Source organism: Daucus carota, chromosome 1, assembly GCF_001625215.2.
Source record: "Daucus carota subsp. sativus chromosome 1, DH1 v3.0, whole genome shotgun sequence".
NCBI classification, from domain to species: domain Eukaryota; kingdom Viridiplantae; phylum Streptophyta; class Magnoliopsida; order Apiales; family Apiaceae; genus Daucus; species Daucus carota.
The window spans coordinates 23,707,107-23,722,788 of NC_030381.2; the positions used below are offsets into that span (position 1 = coordinate 23,707,107).

The 15,682-nt window shown below is 33.8% G+C and overlaps 2 protein-coding genes across 2 annotated transcripts; one reads left to right on the forward strand and one right to left on the reverse strand.

Moving 5' to 3' along the window:
* Positions 1-4,033: 4,033 nt before the first annotated feature.
* LOC108195113 (abscisic acid 8'-hydroxylase 4-like) lies at positions 4,034-6,842 on the forward strand. Its single transcript, XM_064093384.1, has 9 exons — positions 4,034-4,406; positions 4,528-4,849; positions 5,087-5,236; positions 5,326-5,574; positions 5,698-5,787; positions 5,879-5,957; positions 6,082-6,188; positions 6,307-6,425; positions 6,608-6,842. The coding sequence occupies exons 1-9, from the start codon at positions 4,327-4,329 to the stop codon at positions 6,717-6,719; spliced, it is 1,308 nt and encodes a 435-aa protein (XP_063949454.1). The 5' UTR covers positions 4,034-4,326; the 3' UTR covers positions 6,720-6,842.
* Positions 6,843-12,217: 5,375 nt separating this feature from the next.
* On the reverse strand, positions 12,218-13,946 carry LOC108199328 (cyclin-dependent kinase inhibitor 7). Its single transcript, XM_017367108.2, has 4 exons — positions 13,581-13,946; positions 13,367-13,422; positions 12,833-12,991; positions 12,218-12,696 (listed from the first exon to the last, which is right to left on the reverse strand). The coding sequence occupies exons 1-4, from the start codon at positions 13,842-13,844 to the stop codon at positions 12,624-12,626; spliced, it is 552 nt and encodes a 183-aa protein (XP_017222597.1). The 5' UTR covers positions 13,845-13,946; the 3' UTR covers positions 12,218-12,623.
* Positions 13,947-15,682: the final 1,736 nt, after the last annotated feature.

The following is a 15,682-nucleotide window of genomic DNA, read 5'->3' on the forward strand; positions in this document are numbered from 1 at the left end:
TTCATAATAAAACGTTAATCACCTTAAAATTTGAATTTAATTCAAGTTTTTAATGAGATTCTACATTTGATTCTAAAGTGTTCTGTGTTGTTCTTTTTTTAAGAGTGTTCTGTTTTGAGCAATGGCCTATATATATATATATATATATATATATATATATATATATATATATATATATATATATATATATTTGTGTTGTTCTAGTAATGCTAATTGTTATGGATGCAGAAGCTTCTTGCCAAACAAGGTCATAACATCCATGGTGATGGTGGAGAGATCCAGAAGGGGCAAAGAAGAAAGGTGCAAATTGGGCGATAATTGTGCCTTAATTAAGGATATTAATTATTCTTAATTAAGGGTTTTTTTACCATAGAGGCATTTAAGTGCCATAATGTTGGCTCATTTATGTCTCTGTTTTTTTCAAATTCGCTCATTTTCCTTTCATTCGGTTTTGTCTAATTTTCAGGATGTTTGAAAGAGATTTAAAGAATTTACTTATTAAGGCTGCTTCCGACAAGACGCGAACCTTGGCGTCCCAGACAATTGAGCTATAAATATTGATAGAAAGGAATAAAGAAATCGGTTTTTAGTCTATTTTGTAATTGATGTAATTTTTGTAGGGCACTCTTTTTGCCCCTTAGAGTTTTTGTTTTTTTCTCATAAGATTTTACTGTTGAGGGGTTTTAACGAGGCCTTTTTTTTTTGGGTTATCTCTTCTGACTTGAAAGTCTATGTTATCGAGTATTTTTTTTTTTTTTGGTTTATTTTTTCTGACTTGAAAGTCTATGTTATCTAAACATTTGGGTATGATATACCTTCTTGATCGAAAGAAACTCTGTCCATTCAGATATTGTAATTTTCAATCTTGGTATAATACAACCGTCTTACGGAAAAAAACACGAACTATTTCTGCATCACTTCAGTTGGAGAATAATATTATTCGGATCCCAGGACCCAGAGCCGTGTACGTTCTCCAGATAAACACGACGGAAAATCCCAGCGGACGAATCCAAATAAAATACTCCTGACCCCTCCAGATAAACACGACGGAAAATCCCAGCGGACGAATCCAAATAAAATACTCCTGACCCCTGTTGCCGAACAGTTTAACAAGACTTTGATCATTTAAAGCACTTGCAAATCTACATTATTCTAGACGTGAAATTTTCAATGTTAAACTGTAGGAGAAAGAACGCATGATTGATTTAATCCGAATATTTTGGTTAATTGAGTGTCGACATGAAAAAAGTACTCCACACAGAACATATATTATATATATACAAATATTTTGCTTTGTGATTACTAGGTCGAAGTGAAATCAAAACATTTTTTCTATACATTAATATATGATTAAAAAAATTTATTTTAAATATTATACTCTATCATATTAATAATTAAATTAGAATGTAATTGAAGTACAACCTGATCCTCATTATATGCTCATTCTGGTACACTTAATAATTTCAAATTATAAATTATTTGACTAAACATAAGTACTGTAATAGTTAAAAATTAAAATGCAAGGTTAAACACATCACAAAAATAAAACTAATTCCTTCGGGTAAACAACAGAATCTCCTGTGATCCCAAATATTTTATTAAAGATCTTGTTGACATATTGAAAACTGTTTTTCCGGTGTGTGTCTATGAGCACACAATAAACACAAAATTTGATAATTTTTCTATGTTTTCATTGGCTTACACTCTTATAACGGTTTTTCTATGGTGTGCCCAAGGGCACACACTAAGCACTAATTTTTATGAGTTTGGTGCATTCTTATTGGTCATGTAATCATAAATATGGATGGCCCCCCTTGCATTTACACCAACTCCACCAATCAAAATCCACTAAACTCATCAAATTTAGTGCTTAATGTGTGCCCTTGGGCACACACTAGAAAGACCCCTCTTATAATAATGATGACCCTCTGCAGTAACACCAACCACACCAATCAAAACACCAAATTTATGAGTTTCCGTGCATAGTACGTGCCCAATAAAATTATATGAACTAAGGCCAACTCCAACCATAAATCGAAATTTGGATTACCAAATGATCCAAATTTAGGGGCGGGATCCAAATACTATTCCAATCATGTGATCCAAAAATAAATCTAAATTCACTCACCCTTATAATATTCATATACTTTGATTTTAAATATTTTAAAAAATGATTAACTAATTTCATCATTAATTATAATAATACAATTAACGACTAGACAAAGATAAAATATTATAAAATAATTCGAAAAAGTTAAAACGGTACATAAAAATAAATTAAAAGCATTAAAATACTAATTCTCAGAATTTTTCCCACAAATACTCGATAAGTGTATTTCGAAGTTCAAGAAGGGCAATATTTATCTTTGGTTTTTCTGTAACAATTAATAAATTGTTAAAATTTTATGTATTTTAAAATTTTAATTTATAATTAATCATTTTTTGAATAACAATTTATAATTAATCGTTGTTTTAATTATATTCTAATCTTAATTAATCTATCTTTAATAATATTAACAAAATCATCAAATATTTTAATGTTAAAAATATTTGGATCAGTGAATAGTAGTGATCCAAATTTGGACCAGTACTATTCACTGATCGAAATTTGGATCAGTTTTTAGTGCACGGTTAGACTGGTTTGGGGCAGAACTGCCCCAAATTTGAATTTTTGACCATGGTTGGAGATGGCTAACAAAAGTTCGTGTTATTATCAAATTAAGTGATATATTTTATTTTATCAATATAAATAATATATAGTCATTTTAAAAATGTATTTAATTAATCTGAATAAGTTTTGATCAATTATAACCGTCATTAATTATATCAGTAATCAACTAACTTAGATATCTGTCAAAAAAAAAAAAAAAAAAACACTAACTTAGATAAAGCTTACATGACTTAAATAACATCTCTTTTAAAAAGTGTCATGGGTTCTATATCTGATCCACAATGATGAAAAAGGTTCAATTAAATACAGTAACTATTTTGACTTACTTGACTAGACACTAATTTGACATCTGCGACTCTTTACGGTTTTTAATAAAAATTACAAAATTCATATTATCAATTATTATATAAATAATAAATTTTATTTATAATAATTTAAAATATTATTAACACATTACTTTTAAAATATAATCATTCCTTCCCAACACAGTATGTTCTATAAATTTTACATAATTTCATAAAAGTCCAATCTAGCTTGCGTCAAATAAAAACATATAATAATTATAAAATCTTTTGAGGGCTCATATATTTAGAGAAAACTAACAAAATAAAATTGAAAAATTAAAATTATAGCCTTTCTTAAATATTTTTCTTTCCTTTATAATTTATGTCTTAAATTATTAAAAAATAAAAGTATATCAAATATAATTAAAAATAAATATAATTTTTGATTTGATTTTTATAAATTAAAAATAATTTTGATATGATTTATATGTCAATTTATTAAAATAATCAGTGACAGTTTTAATAATAAATTATATCAAATTATAAAAATATAAATGATTTACCTTATTATAAATATAAATATATTTTATTCTTTCGTAATATATGATATCATAAAACTCAAATACACAAATTATCATCTGGATTTTCATTCCATTTTGAAAATAAAATCAAACAAATAAAACAATTCATACTTTCTTTTCTTCTCATTTCTCTTTTCTATATTTCCGAGACGGACCAAATGCCCCTGTTGGCCATCTTTCAATGAAACGTGTCAATCAAAAAACATACTCCCTCCATCCTCAATTGTTCACATCGGAGAGGGACACGGAGACCAAGACAATGTATAAAAAATAATAAAGTTAGATGAAAAGTGGGTATGTAATAGTGGTTTTTATTGTTAAATAGCAGGGGAAGATAGTGAGTGTAATTATGAGAAAAATTTACTTATATTTATAAAGGGACCTAGTATTAATCATTTACATGGAAAACTGGTAACTAATATTTGGTAGCTTTCCCCTTTAATTACATCCTTGTCCCAAGTCCCAACCCACTCATCCCTTGAGGCTTAAGCCCTATATAAACCAACCTCACTTCATTATTTCCTCTCATAGAATTCATCTTCACATCCTGCAGCATCCAGCCCTTCACAATATTCACATTACTCCAACTCAAACAACTACTCTTCCATTCCATCACCAGAAATCACAAACATATCGATATCGATCAAGAACAAACTCCCTTTCATGGACTTTTTGGCTACTGCTACATACATTACCTTCTTTCTCTCAACTCTTCTGTTATATTGCTTGACAATCAAAAAAGGCCAAACTGAAACAACAGCAAAAACTACTCAAGCTCCCTCCTGGGACAATGGGATTACCGTATTTCGGAGAGACTCTTCAGTTTTACTCTCAAGATCCTAATGTTCTGTTTGCAGCAAAACAAAAAAGGTTCATGTCACCACTTTGCAGATTGCTCTGCATGTATTTTGTCATGATTTTTTTTGCATGATACCGAAATATACAAGGAAAGAGGTTTAATTTTTTTTTAATTTACGACGACTTCATGCAGGTACGGAGATGTATTTAAAACGCACATCCTTGGTTGCCCTTGTGTAATGTTGGCAAGCCCAGAGGGAGCTCGGTTTGTGCTGGTGACTCATGCTGATTTGTTTAAGCCTACGTACCCGAAAAGCAAGGAGAAGCTGATTGGTCCTTCTGCACTGTTCTTTCACCAAGGACAGTATCATGCTCAGCTGAGGAAGCTGGTGCAGAGTTCCTTGTCTCCTGAAGCAATCCGGAAACTGATTCCTGATATTGAGGCCACAGCCATTTCTAGTTTGGAATTATGCGCCAAGCAACGAGTTGCTAACACCTTTGAAGAGATGAAGAAGGTTAGTTTGATTTGGTTACTGGATAGTATAATCTAGAACTCTCTTTGGACCTTTACTTACCAACTAGGCAATCAAGCACATGCTGTTTAAGACATTTTCTCGCATAATCCACACCATTCATTCCTGCTTTTTTTGTCTTCATGTTGAGTTACATGGGGTCTAGTAGATCCAACAGGTAGATTTCTGGGTCCACCAAATAAGCTGAATTTATTGATCAACTTAATTTTGGATGTGCAGTTCTCATTTGAGGTGGGGATTCTCTCAATATTTAGTCAGTTAAACAGCAGTTACAAAACTGAGTTGAAAAAAAACTACTGCATTGTAGACAAGGGGTACAATTCTTTTCCAACAAACTTGCCAGGGACAGCATATCAGAAGGCTACAAGGGTAAGGCTCTGACTCTTAAACAGAGTAGCATAATCAGACTTTTAGATTCTTTGACCTGACTCTTCCATTTTGGTTATGATTTCGTTAAGGCGAGGAAGAGAATCACTCAAATTTTGAGTGAGATTATCAGGGAGAGAAAGGAAAAGAAATTGTTAGAGAAGGATCTATTAGGCCATCTACTCGACTACAAAGATGGCAATGGGCAGTCATTAACTGAGGACCAAATCACGGATAACATCATCGGAGTACTTTTTGCTGCCAGGGACACGACAGCCAGTGTCATAACATGGATTCTGAAGTACCTCCATGATGACCATACACTTCTAGAAGCTGTCAAGGTAATTAGTACATTCTGGTCCCAGATGGTCCTTCTCAGATCTTCCTATATGATGATATGCTACATAGACATAGGAGTTAAATATTTTTCTTGTACATTAAAATAATTTGTTTGCTTGTTGCAGAATGAGCAAAGGATGATATTTGAGTCAAATAACAGAGGCATGCTTCCGTTAACATGGGCTCAGAGTCGAAATATGCCAATAACATCTGGGGTGAGTACTCTTTCTTGGTGGTAGAGTTTAAAAAAGAATATCATAAGGAAAAAAAAATTACTAACATTGCATGTGTATATTTGTGATTCAGGTCATATTAGAGAGCTTGAGGATGGCAAGCATCATATCTTACACCTTTAGAGAAGCAGTGGTTGATGTCCAATATAATGGTAAAATGCCATATTGAATAAGCTACAACTTTGTAACACAAAACTGAGAGCAGAAGTTTTGTTTTTTGACTTCTATTTTATTGTCTATTATTTACATTAATATTTTCATTCAATATTATAACAGGGTACCTTATACCTAAGGGCTGGAAGGTGATGCCATTATTCAGGAGCATCCACCATAATCCAGAGTTCTTCGCTGATCCTCAGAAGTTCAATTCATCGAGATTCAAGGTAGGACTTGAAAGTTTATGCATCTCTGGAGAAAGTCCAATGTAGTATTGGACTTGCTCTTTGTACTTTTCTGACAAGTGATTCTAAAAATAGTTTCACATCCACCTTTGTGACACAGGTTTCTCCAAAACCCAATACTTATATGCCATTTGGAAATGGAGTGCATGCTTGTCCCGGAAATGAACTTGCCAAGCTAGAGATACTTATTTTGATCCACCATCTGGTTACCAAATATAGGTAAGATGATGACCTTACATGGTGTAGTCTAGAAAGGTTGGACCACTTAATTTCAATCAAGTGAACCTCTTCAAACAAGGCTAAATTATAATAGTGCATATAACTAGGAGTAATCTAAATGAGAAATGTCTAAGCGCGGCCAGTAATTTGACAAAGTCATGTTGATGACATTTGCATTTCAGGTGGGAGGTGGTTGAATCCAACGACGCAATTCAGTACTGTCCATTTCCAGTCCCTCTGCATGGACTCCCTGCCAAATTTCGGAAAGATCAAGGACACGAAGTGTTAAAATAGCAGAAGATGCCATTAGAATTACAATGCATTGCATTATGTAATAGAAGTTTATGTTTAGGCTCCCCAATTGATTTACAGTAAATAAAACTATTTCTTTACTCTCATGATCTACATGTACTACATATATGTTCCTGCATTTATCTGAATAATATTCCAATTAGTTTTATTAATTCGTGCATGCCTATGGAATAAAGAGACAGATCGTCAATAAAAGATGTATCGCGAGTGCTGAAATGAACTCCTGAATAATTCTTATCATCCTGTTGGCTCATGATACAAAAATAATAATAACAGTGGTAGTAAAGGACTAGATTTACCCTAAAACATAAAAATCTTATGCTGATATGTCTAGTCACTTGATATGAATGTTTCTGAGTCACATGAAAGGTAAGCATCAAGAGACTAATGTAGCATAGGAGCAATTATTCATATGCTCAACTTGGTACAAATGGAAATGCCCCTGACTGGAAGGCACTGCCTGGAGTACACAAGATTTTCGATAGGTCTAACATAGATGGTCCCATGAAACAATACACTACAGTAACCACCAATTGCTTGATCAGTAATGTTGAGTCTATCGTGCTTCTGTCGGTGCTGAAGAACCTTCTAGTTGAGAACGATAGAAGAATACGACATAGTATAGCAGAACAGAATTCTAAAGAATGTTGTGGAAGTTTGTTTCAAGAATTGCTAGAAAATAATTCCTGACATCAGAAAGGAAAGTACAGAATTTTCAAGAAATTATAGTAAAGCCAAGGAAAGCATTTCCAGAAACTCTGAAACTAATCAAGTAGTCAGGTGTTAGTTTTTTAAGCATAATTTGAGAGTAAAATATAAGTGGAACGATCAGGAAAGTTGGCTCATTCTAGTTCTGGCATACGCAGAACATAGGGAGTACAAACCTCAGGCATGTCACGAATGTGGCATATTCGTTACATGTCTTTTAAGGGGACCCCTGCTTTAACTACAAACAGCATTAGTCGGTTATGCAAAAAAGGTCGGTTTAAATTATGTGACCTCGGTTATGAATCTATGATAGTGACACATTGGATGCGTCTTGATCCTTTCTTAGAAGTCATCTAGAAAAAATATATCCGACCAAGAGTGGTGGTCGGATATAATTAGAAAATCACCCATGAGCTATGAACGATAGGGCCTTGCAATGTTTTTTGTGTATTTAATTACTCACTTGTTACAATAAGCAACCTCTATGTCAGTCGTTCTACTCAATTAATCGTATTAGTGGCAGTTATAGGAAAAATAGAAATTTATGGATCAGTTGGGTTTTTCTCAAGCCTCTACAGACTACACTCACCATTTCTTTCAGTTTTAGCCATTTTTTCTTCTGTCGAACTTCATCATCTGTAACTGTAATTGCAGACCTGTGTCAATGATTGTTATTTATTTTAATACTTTTTTAGTTTCTATAGTTGCAGATATAACAATTTTGCAGAAATTTCAAACCAATTCCTCTTTTCCAGTACTTCTTGAATTATCAGACTCCAAGTTTTCTTTGAATTCAGAATCTAGTGCTATATTGTCCAAATTATTAGAGAACATGCGTCAAAAATCTCACTAAGCTTGATCATCTGGTGTATCATTTAATGAAGTACAAATAACACTAGCTAGAAGTCTGATATAGGATACTATTAGTTATCTGAGATAAGAGTTGGACAATTAAATCCAGAGGAACTGCATATCTGCTTCATGATTCATCACATCACCATAATAAATTGTTTGGTCTTTAATAATTCAAGATATCCCTGCATTATCATTATTTCCGAAACTTAGATGTGGTATTGGTATCCTGCACTAGCATACTGTCATCATCAAATAGCTATAAATATCAGCACTACAAAATTGTCATCCACACAGCAGAATATACCTTCCACTTGGTCCTAGCATTATTGCTATAATTGTTCTTGATAGTTTTGTTAGTGCCGAAGCATCTTATCGCCTGTAGGGGAACTTGAATTTCATTTGAACTCCAGGACATTCAAATACTACTAGTATAAAGCTGAGAATTTGAAATGACCCCTCAAATCATGTCCTTTGAAATCCAAAATTTTAAATGAAATTTGAAAGTTAATTATACCTTTAACCTCATCAAATGTTGCAATGCCAAGTCTAGATTCTTCGATGCTGTATAAGACCAGGATCACATTACAGATAGTCAGGTAGTCACGTGAATTCACATTAGTTGTGATGGTTAAGTATACGAAACTTGACAAATGACTTGCTACTTATACCGATCCATCAGATCAATTTACAGGTACCTGGTTTGATGATGACAACACAAAATTCTAATACACTATGCACCAGAAATTTTGATCATAACCCTTAACCAGCGTTATTCATCATTGATGATCAGTTCTTGTAATTATACTTCTGATAAGGTAGTATCAGGTTGATCAACAAAAGGTGGTCACAAGATGAAATGTCTTTGTTCCTTATATAGAAATTTCTCAAGGACTGAGCATGTACAAAAATGACACTGTTTTGACAATTATTAGTATTGGGCAGGATCATGATCTATGAAGGTTCTCGTGCAATGCAGATTAAACAGGTAACGATACGTGAAAGTTTCTCTTTGCTGGACCAAATTAATCTAGAAATAAACTGATTCCAAAACCAAAATCAGGTTTATTTTAGAACTCTAATTGATCACGGAACAAATAGTTCTTCGTGGTTGTAAAAGATGATCACATTCGCTGGAAAAGTTTATCATTGGAACAAATTACGTTGCACGCAAGGAAAGGAATAGCTGATCAACTTTCTAATGCTATTAACAAACTTAATTACCCATATGAATGTAGGTGTTGTAGCTTGCAATTACTTAAACATGAAATGCAAACACGAATGGTTACATCTGGGCTAGGAATATTTCAGAGAAGAAATTAAAAAATTTAATTTATTCATACTATTTATGCATCTCCCTCTGGTATAATATGCATCGGCGCCAAAAGTGAGATCCAGACATCGCAAACTGATACTGCATACTAGTGTTGGAAAAATGTGGGTTTAAGCCCCACATGTTGTGTCAATTTTGAGTCACATTGTTTGAGTGAGCATTGAAATGCGTTCTCCTCCGAGAGATTTTTCCGAGGCACTTTGAATCACTCAAAATGACTAAGAATGAGATAGAAGTATCCAAAGGTGGTCTTTTAGAAGTGGAAAATGTTGTTTGCAACCCATATCCCACATTTAAAAGGATATGAGTCTTTCTTGCCTTTATATAGTAGAACACCCATGTTCTTTTTACTTGTGTTTAATGTGTTATGCTACATCTCCTACAATTTATCTAAGGACAACGAGTTCAAATTTTGTGATGTGTGAATCAAATATTGTTGGCCGCACCCCCCTAAGTTATCATTAGTAAATTATTTTTTGCTCTGGGCTAAACAATAAACCCTAACGGATCTGATTTCTGGCTCTGCCAAATTTTCTTGTACTAACAAGTTACTGATACTATTTGTCCGCTGCTAGTCTCCTACTACTGCAGGATATGCTGCCTGTTCAACCCAAAAATGGGCTTCCGAGAGGGGGAGTGTTAAAAAATACAATACAATCATGTTAAAGCCCTCTTTAACACCTTGAGATCATTAAATCTGTCTGCTAGTAATTTTCCCAGGTCTCACAGATCATTGAAGAGACTTTGCCAGGCTAGTTCTATAGAACAGTTCAAAGTTTTACTTTCCCATTAATGCCCACAACAATTGCAACCTTTTTGTTTTTGGATGATCAAACTATAACACTCTCCTTCACTCGGAAGCTCATTTTTGAGTTGAAAAGTGAATCACGGGTGCCCATCTTTGACGCAAACTTTTTCTTCATATTAATTATGAGGATATTGGGGATGTCAAGGAATAAGAAAGGATCCGGGATTTGTCATTATTGGGGACAAATGTTAGTGTCATAATATTTTTTTTGGTCTGGGTTTTACTTCAACAGTGCCTAAGGCTAATTTATTGGAGTTTTGCCGAGCCTAAACTCCTGGAGCATGAGTGTTTTTCTTGATTTTAGAGGTTAAAATTCAAGCGGTATGATGCACTATGCACAAATACTTGGACATGCAAAAATATTTGTACTCTCCAGGTGCTACAGACATTCAAGCTGTTGAAGTTTCGTATGATTGAACAAATTGAGGCAGAGAGACTCGAACCTGAGTCCCTTCCAAAGGGAGCTTTGATACAATATTAAAGTAACCAATCTATGAGATCGATTGGATAGCCCAAGTGGTGGGTTCATCCTCTGTTGTCCCGGGATACCCGGATCCGACTCTGGCTCACCTCGAGAATTATTAGAACAGATACTAAGTTGTAATCGAAATTCTTAAGGTGTCGGAGTAAGGTCAAACATGATTCTCTCTACTCTTCAACAAGGTGAAGCAGTGATTGAAGGTGCCTGTGATTGAAGCTAGGAACCCATGGCAAGGTATTAATGTAATTTAGTGAGTGTGTGTCAAGTAGCGGGACTAGTTGAAATAAAGAAGCCATAATTTAAGATCCAACAATCGCACGAACTCACATTTATTCATCCATACCCGACCAATCCCCCTCCTACCCTGCAACCTATCCTTGCCCCCATGGCCCCTCCTCTTACACCATATACGCCAAACTCAACTTTCTCAACAACTCACATTATTACCACTACATTTCAATTTTCCATTTTCATTTTAAGCATACTTCTCGTCCGAATAATCTGATAAAATGTACAAGTTTATGACAATAATCATCATATTGCTGCAGAGTACAATAAGCAGCAGCTAGCGAGCTGTAAGAAAGTAGTGCAAGAGAATTTGAGTGAGTAAATTAATCGACATTCCCTTTTTCCCATCTCTCCACACACTCAAAAGCGGTGAATTTGTAGGGAATGAGACAGCAGATCCAAAGCAACATTAAAGTTGGTGCAGACTGCACGTGAACCCTCTCATTTCACCCCACTCCCTGCTTCTTTACTTCACTTCTCTAATTACACGCCACAGATTTCCTCGATACCCAGAATTATTTTTTAAGTAAATATATATGAACGTGGATGTTTGGCTACCACTGTTTCCGATTTCTTTTTCTAAAAAGTCGGCTTTTATTTTTTTATCTGTTTGTGTAAAAAATCAAAAGCACTCACGAGAAGTTGAGAATGTTGGTTTTCGTTGTAGAACTTTTACTTTTTTCCCAAAGAATTAATCACTTATAAGTTTTAATTTACTTCTCACTTTTAATCCATTTCAAGCAAGCATTTTTTTTAAGTTTACCCGAATGACCCTGAAATTCTCTGTATTTCAAATTACTCTCTCTATTTTGAAATATAAATATTTTGACTTTTCGACGTGTTTCAAATTATTTGACTGTATATGTAAAATCATTATTTTTGAAATTTTATTTTCTTAAACAAAAATATATGATTAGTATTATAATTTAAGAAAAAAAGTCAAATAATCTATATTATATTTCTGAACGAGAGACAATAGGAAAATAATGGGACTGAGTGAGAAAGCGCCAACCATGCCAATCCAAAGCTTAGTTTCTACAAACTAAAAAAGAACAATTGAAGTCGAAAAAGAAAAACCCCACCAGATTTAATCACTGTCTTTGTACCATACTACAATCTCTGCAGAGCATTGAAACATGTAGAAAAAATAGAGAGATATATTAAAAATACATTTAGTATTTTCAAGCCAAGCGTGTACTTTCAGTAGTGATCAAAATTCCCAAAATGGAATATTGCATAACAAGGCTCCTACTTTGGTCTTGTACAATAACAACTCCTTTAGATCACTTCAGTTTCTCTGTATATACCCAGGCTTGAAAACAAAATCGAATCAGATTGACTGAACTCTAAATCAACTATCATATGTCGATGATTCGAATCTTGTCAATGTCTGGCGTGGCTTCGGCTTTCACTTGTTTAGCATGGTTTTACACGAACCCACTGGTACCTTCCTTCCAATGCCACATCCTTGACGATATCATAATTATATCTGACAAAAATAAAACCAAAAAGGTTAAATTAAAATTAAGACATCATCTTTGCTCACGAGTCATTGTTACTAACAGGGATTAGTCGGGACTCGAGACTAAAATTCTAATTAAAAAAAATATGACATATATATTTACTTTTCCATAAATCTTTTCTTCTGCAACATTTCTGCTACGGAGAAGAAATCTTCGATCTCCTCTGTAGACGGCATCTTGGATGCATCAGTTGATCTTGCTTGCGAAATCTTCCTCTTCTTTTTTGTGATTGATTCCATTACTTGTTCCGTCTTTTCGTCACTGGTGAAAATGAAGCAGCTCAACAGTCAGAAGTCGAAAGTAATGTGAGTTGTATGCAGTTTAGCATGCATGTATAAGAAAACGGAACCTTACAACTGATCACTAAAATTAGAAATTATAATTATGTAATGGTCCGTTTATGAACCTGAATTTCATTTGAAATTATGAATTTGAACAATAACCTGTTTGGAAATATAGATTTGGATTTCATTTGAAACCCAGGACATTCAAATATTAATATAAAACTGAGAATTTGAAATGATAACTCAAATCCTGTCATTTAAAATCCATCATTTGAAATAAAATGCACGTTTCCAAACACTCTCTAAAGGAATTTAAGATCACTGATACGAAGAAACTTGAATGAGGATCCACCTGAAAGCATCACTGGTAGATTTCGAAATTTCATCAGTTCCAGAATTTTCATCAGCCTGCAAAATGAATATTATACAACATATATCAAATATCAGGCAATAACGCATTTTAATTTAATATAAGGAACCAGAAATGTTTTAGTAGTACTTGAATTTCACAGTATTATTTAACATATCTTTCCAGAAAGAAAAATAGCTGCATTTCTAGTTCTGACCTTTAGATCTGACAATACCGAGATGGTTGTGATGGACTGGTTGTTGAAGCAGAGTGAAGTTTGCGGAACTTGATCAGGAAATTCAAATGGCGTGGTAGGAGAAACTGAATTTTTCGGAGAAACTGAAACGGATGAACAGCAGCAGTGATTTGGAAGAGGATGATGCACGGTAGAAGAATTTGGTTGTGCAGAATGAAGCCTTCTCCTCTTGTTTGTAACAGAGGCCTCAGCTGCTATTGCTCTCACTTGCCCTGCTACTTGCATTGCACCTGTTGTTTAATTCTTTGCCTTTGCACAACAAGCTTCACTCAGATGTCTATTTATACAAATTCTTTTCTAAGCTCTTGTCTACGTGTGTTATTTACAGCTCTTCCTTCTTTCTATAAATAAACTTATAAATACTAACATGCATATCTCTCTAACTCTCTGTAAGGTAAATTGTTAATTGAATTATTCCCCTTCCAGTCACTCGAAGTCCATTTTCGGGTTGACAGTAGATCAGGAGCACTCAGACGTACCATTGTCTTCGTGTTTATAATAATATGAGGATATTAGAAGTCGCAATAAGTCAAATATGAGCTTTTTAGTTCCCGCGAGCCAGGGTTTTGATACTGATACCATGTAAAATGACTGATTCTTATGAAAACTCAAGTATCGGGAAATTATCAACTTGTCACACTCCACTGTTACAGGTAAAAATGACGGAAAAATAACATGAAAATAATCTGACTGTTATGGATATGTGTCAGTCCGATTTGTATTTGTATAATCCAATCCGTGAGTATTATCAACTAACTCAGCACTACACTTGTTAATATACACAGCTATTGATAGTATTATAAACAAATGACCATGCACCATTATACACCATTTATTTATGAATCAGCAAGGAACATATTTATTTGTATACAGACACAAATCATTAAACAAGAATAATATATAGACTTAAAAACAAAGATACACCCCACACTCTGCTGTGCAGTGGTGTGAAAAATGTGTTTCACCTTCTAACTAACGTGACCTATGGGCGCAGTAGCACTATCTCAACTATGTATGTTCTGATGTTAAATTATATTGTAAATCTGTATTTTACAATATATTTCATCTTTGGATAATAATAAACAGAATACTCACGGGAGCTGTACAAGATATATGCGCAACAGTGAAATGGGAAAATGTGGGTACAAGTCTTGTATTCTGGAGTTATTTTGAGCTCATATTTGATTAGGTCTTTTCTGCAAATTTCTAGTAAATTTTGGCTGGGATGTGTACGCAATCTGCTGCAAAGTCACCCTTACTATAGGAGCTGAGACTGGCATTTGTCTTCTCGAACTTCTTATTTTCTATTGAACAATGGAATAAATATATTAACGATTTAATATATTATTGATAAATTTATTGTAATTAATGTTTGTAAAATAAAAGGAAAGAACTTACATGATGATACTGTATTATAGTATACACCACCTCCCCAGTATGAAAATCTCGAGTTTTAGGTATCAATTTCAAAAAAATAAGATTCGACGAGCACCCATCATGTATGGTTTGTAATGAACAAACAAATGCAACTAAACACCAGTTTAACATGAATAAAATTCATACATAATGTCAGAAAACGTGAAAAAGATGAACCGAACGACTTATAATACAAATGTTAGGTCCTATGAACTCTTGTTAGGTCCTATGAACTCACTATATAAGTTAATATAGTGAACACAATCAATAAAGCAGAATGACAATATAAGAGATTGAAAGCAATAAACTCTTATTCACAAAGCTTGAATGGTTACAAAAACTCTCTCAGTGATTTATATTGTATCACTAAGAGCTGCTAGGGTTCTTAACAATGTACTCGATAACTCAACTCATCTAGAGTAACCCTAATCTGTGTTTATATAGACACAGTTACAAAATCAATTTCTGATTTGATATCCTATAAATCAGCTATGTATTCTATCAATCAAAGATTGCTACTGTTTTCTGTTTAGTTTCCATAGTCAGCAAATCACTCCTCCGCTTCTATCCTTCCTTGAAGTATATCCGCTTCTGAGCTCTTTCCACGTGTAAACTCTGACGAGTCTTGACTATGTAAACTCTGATCA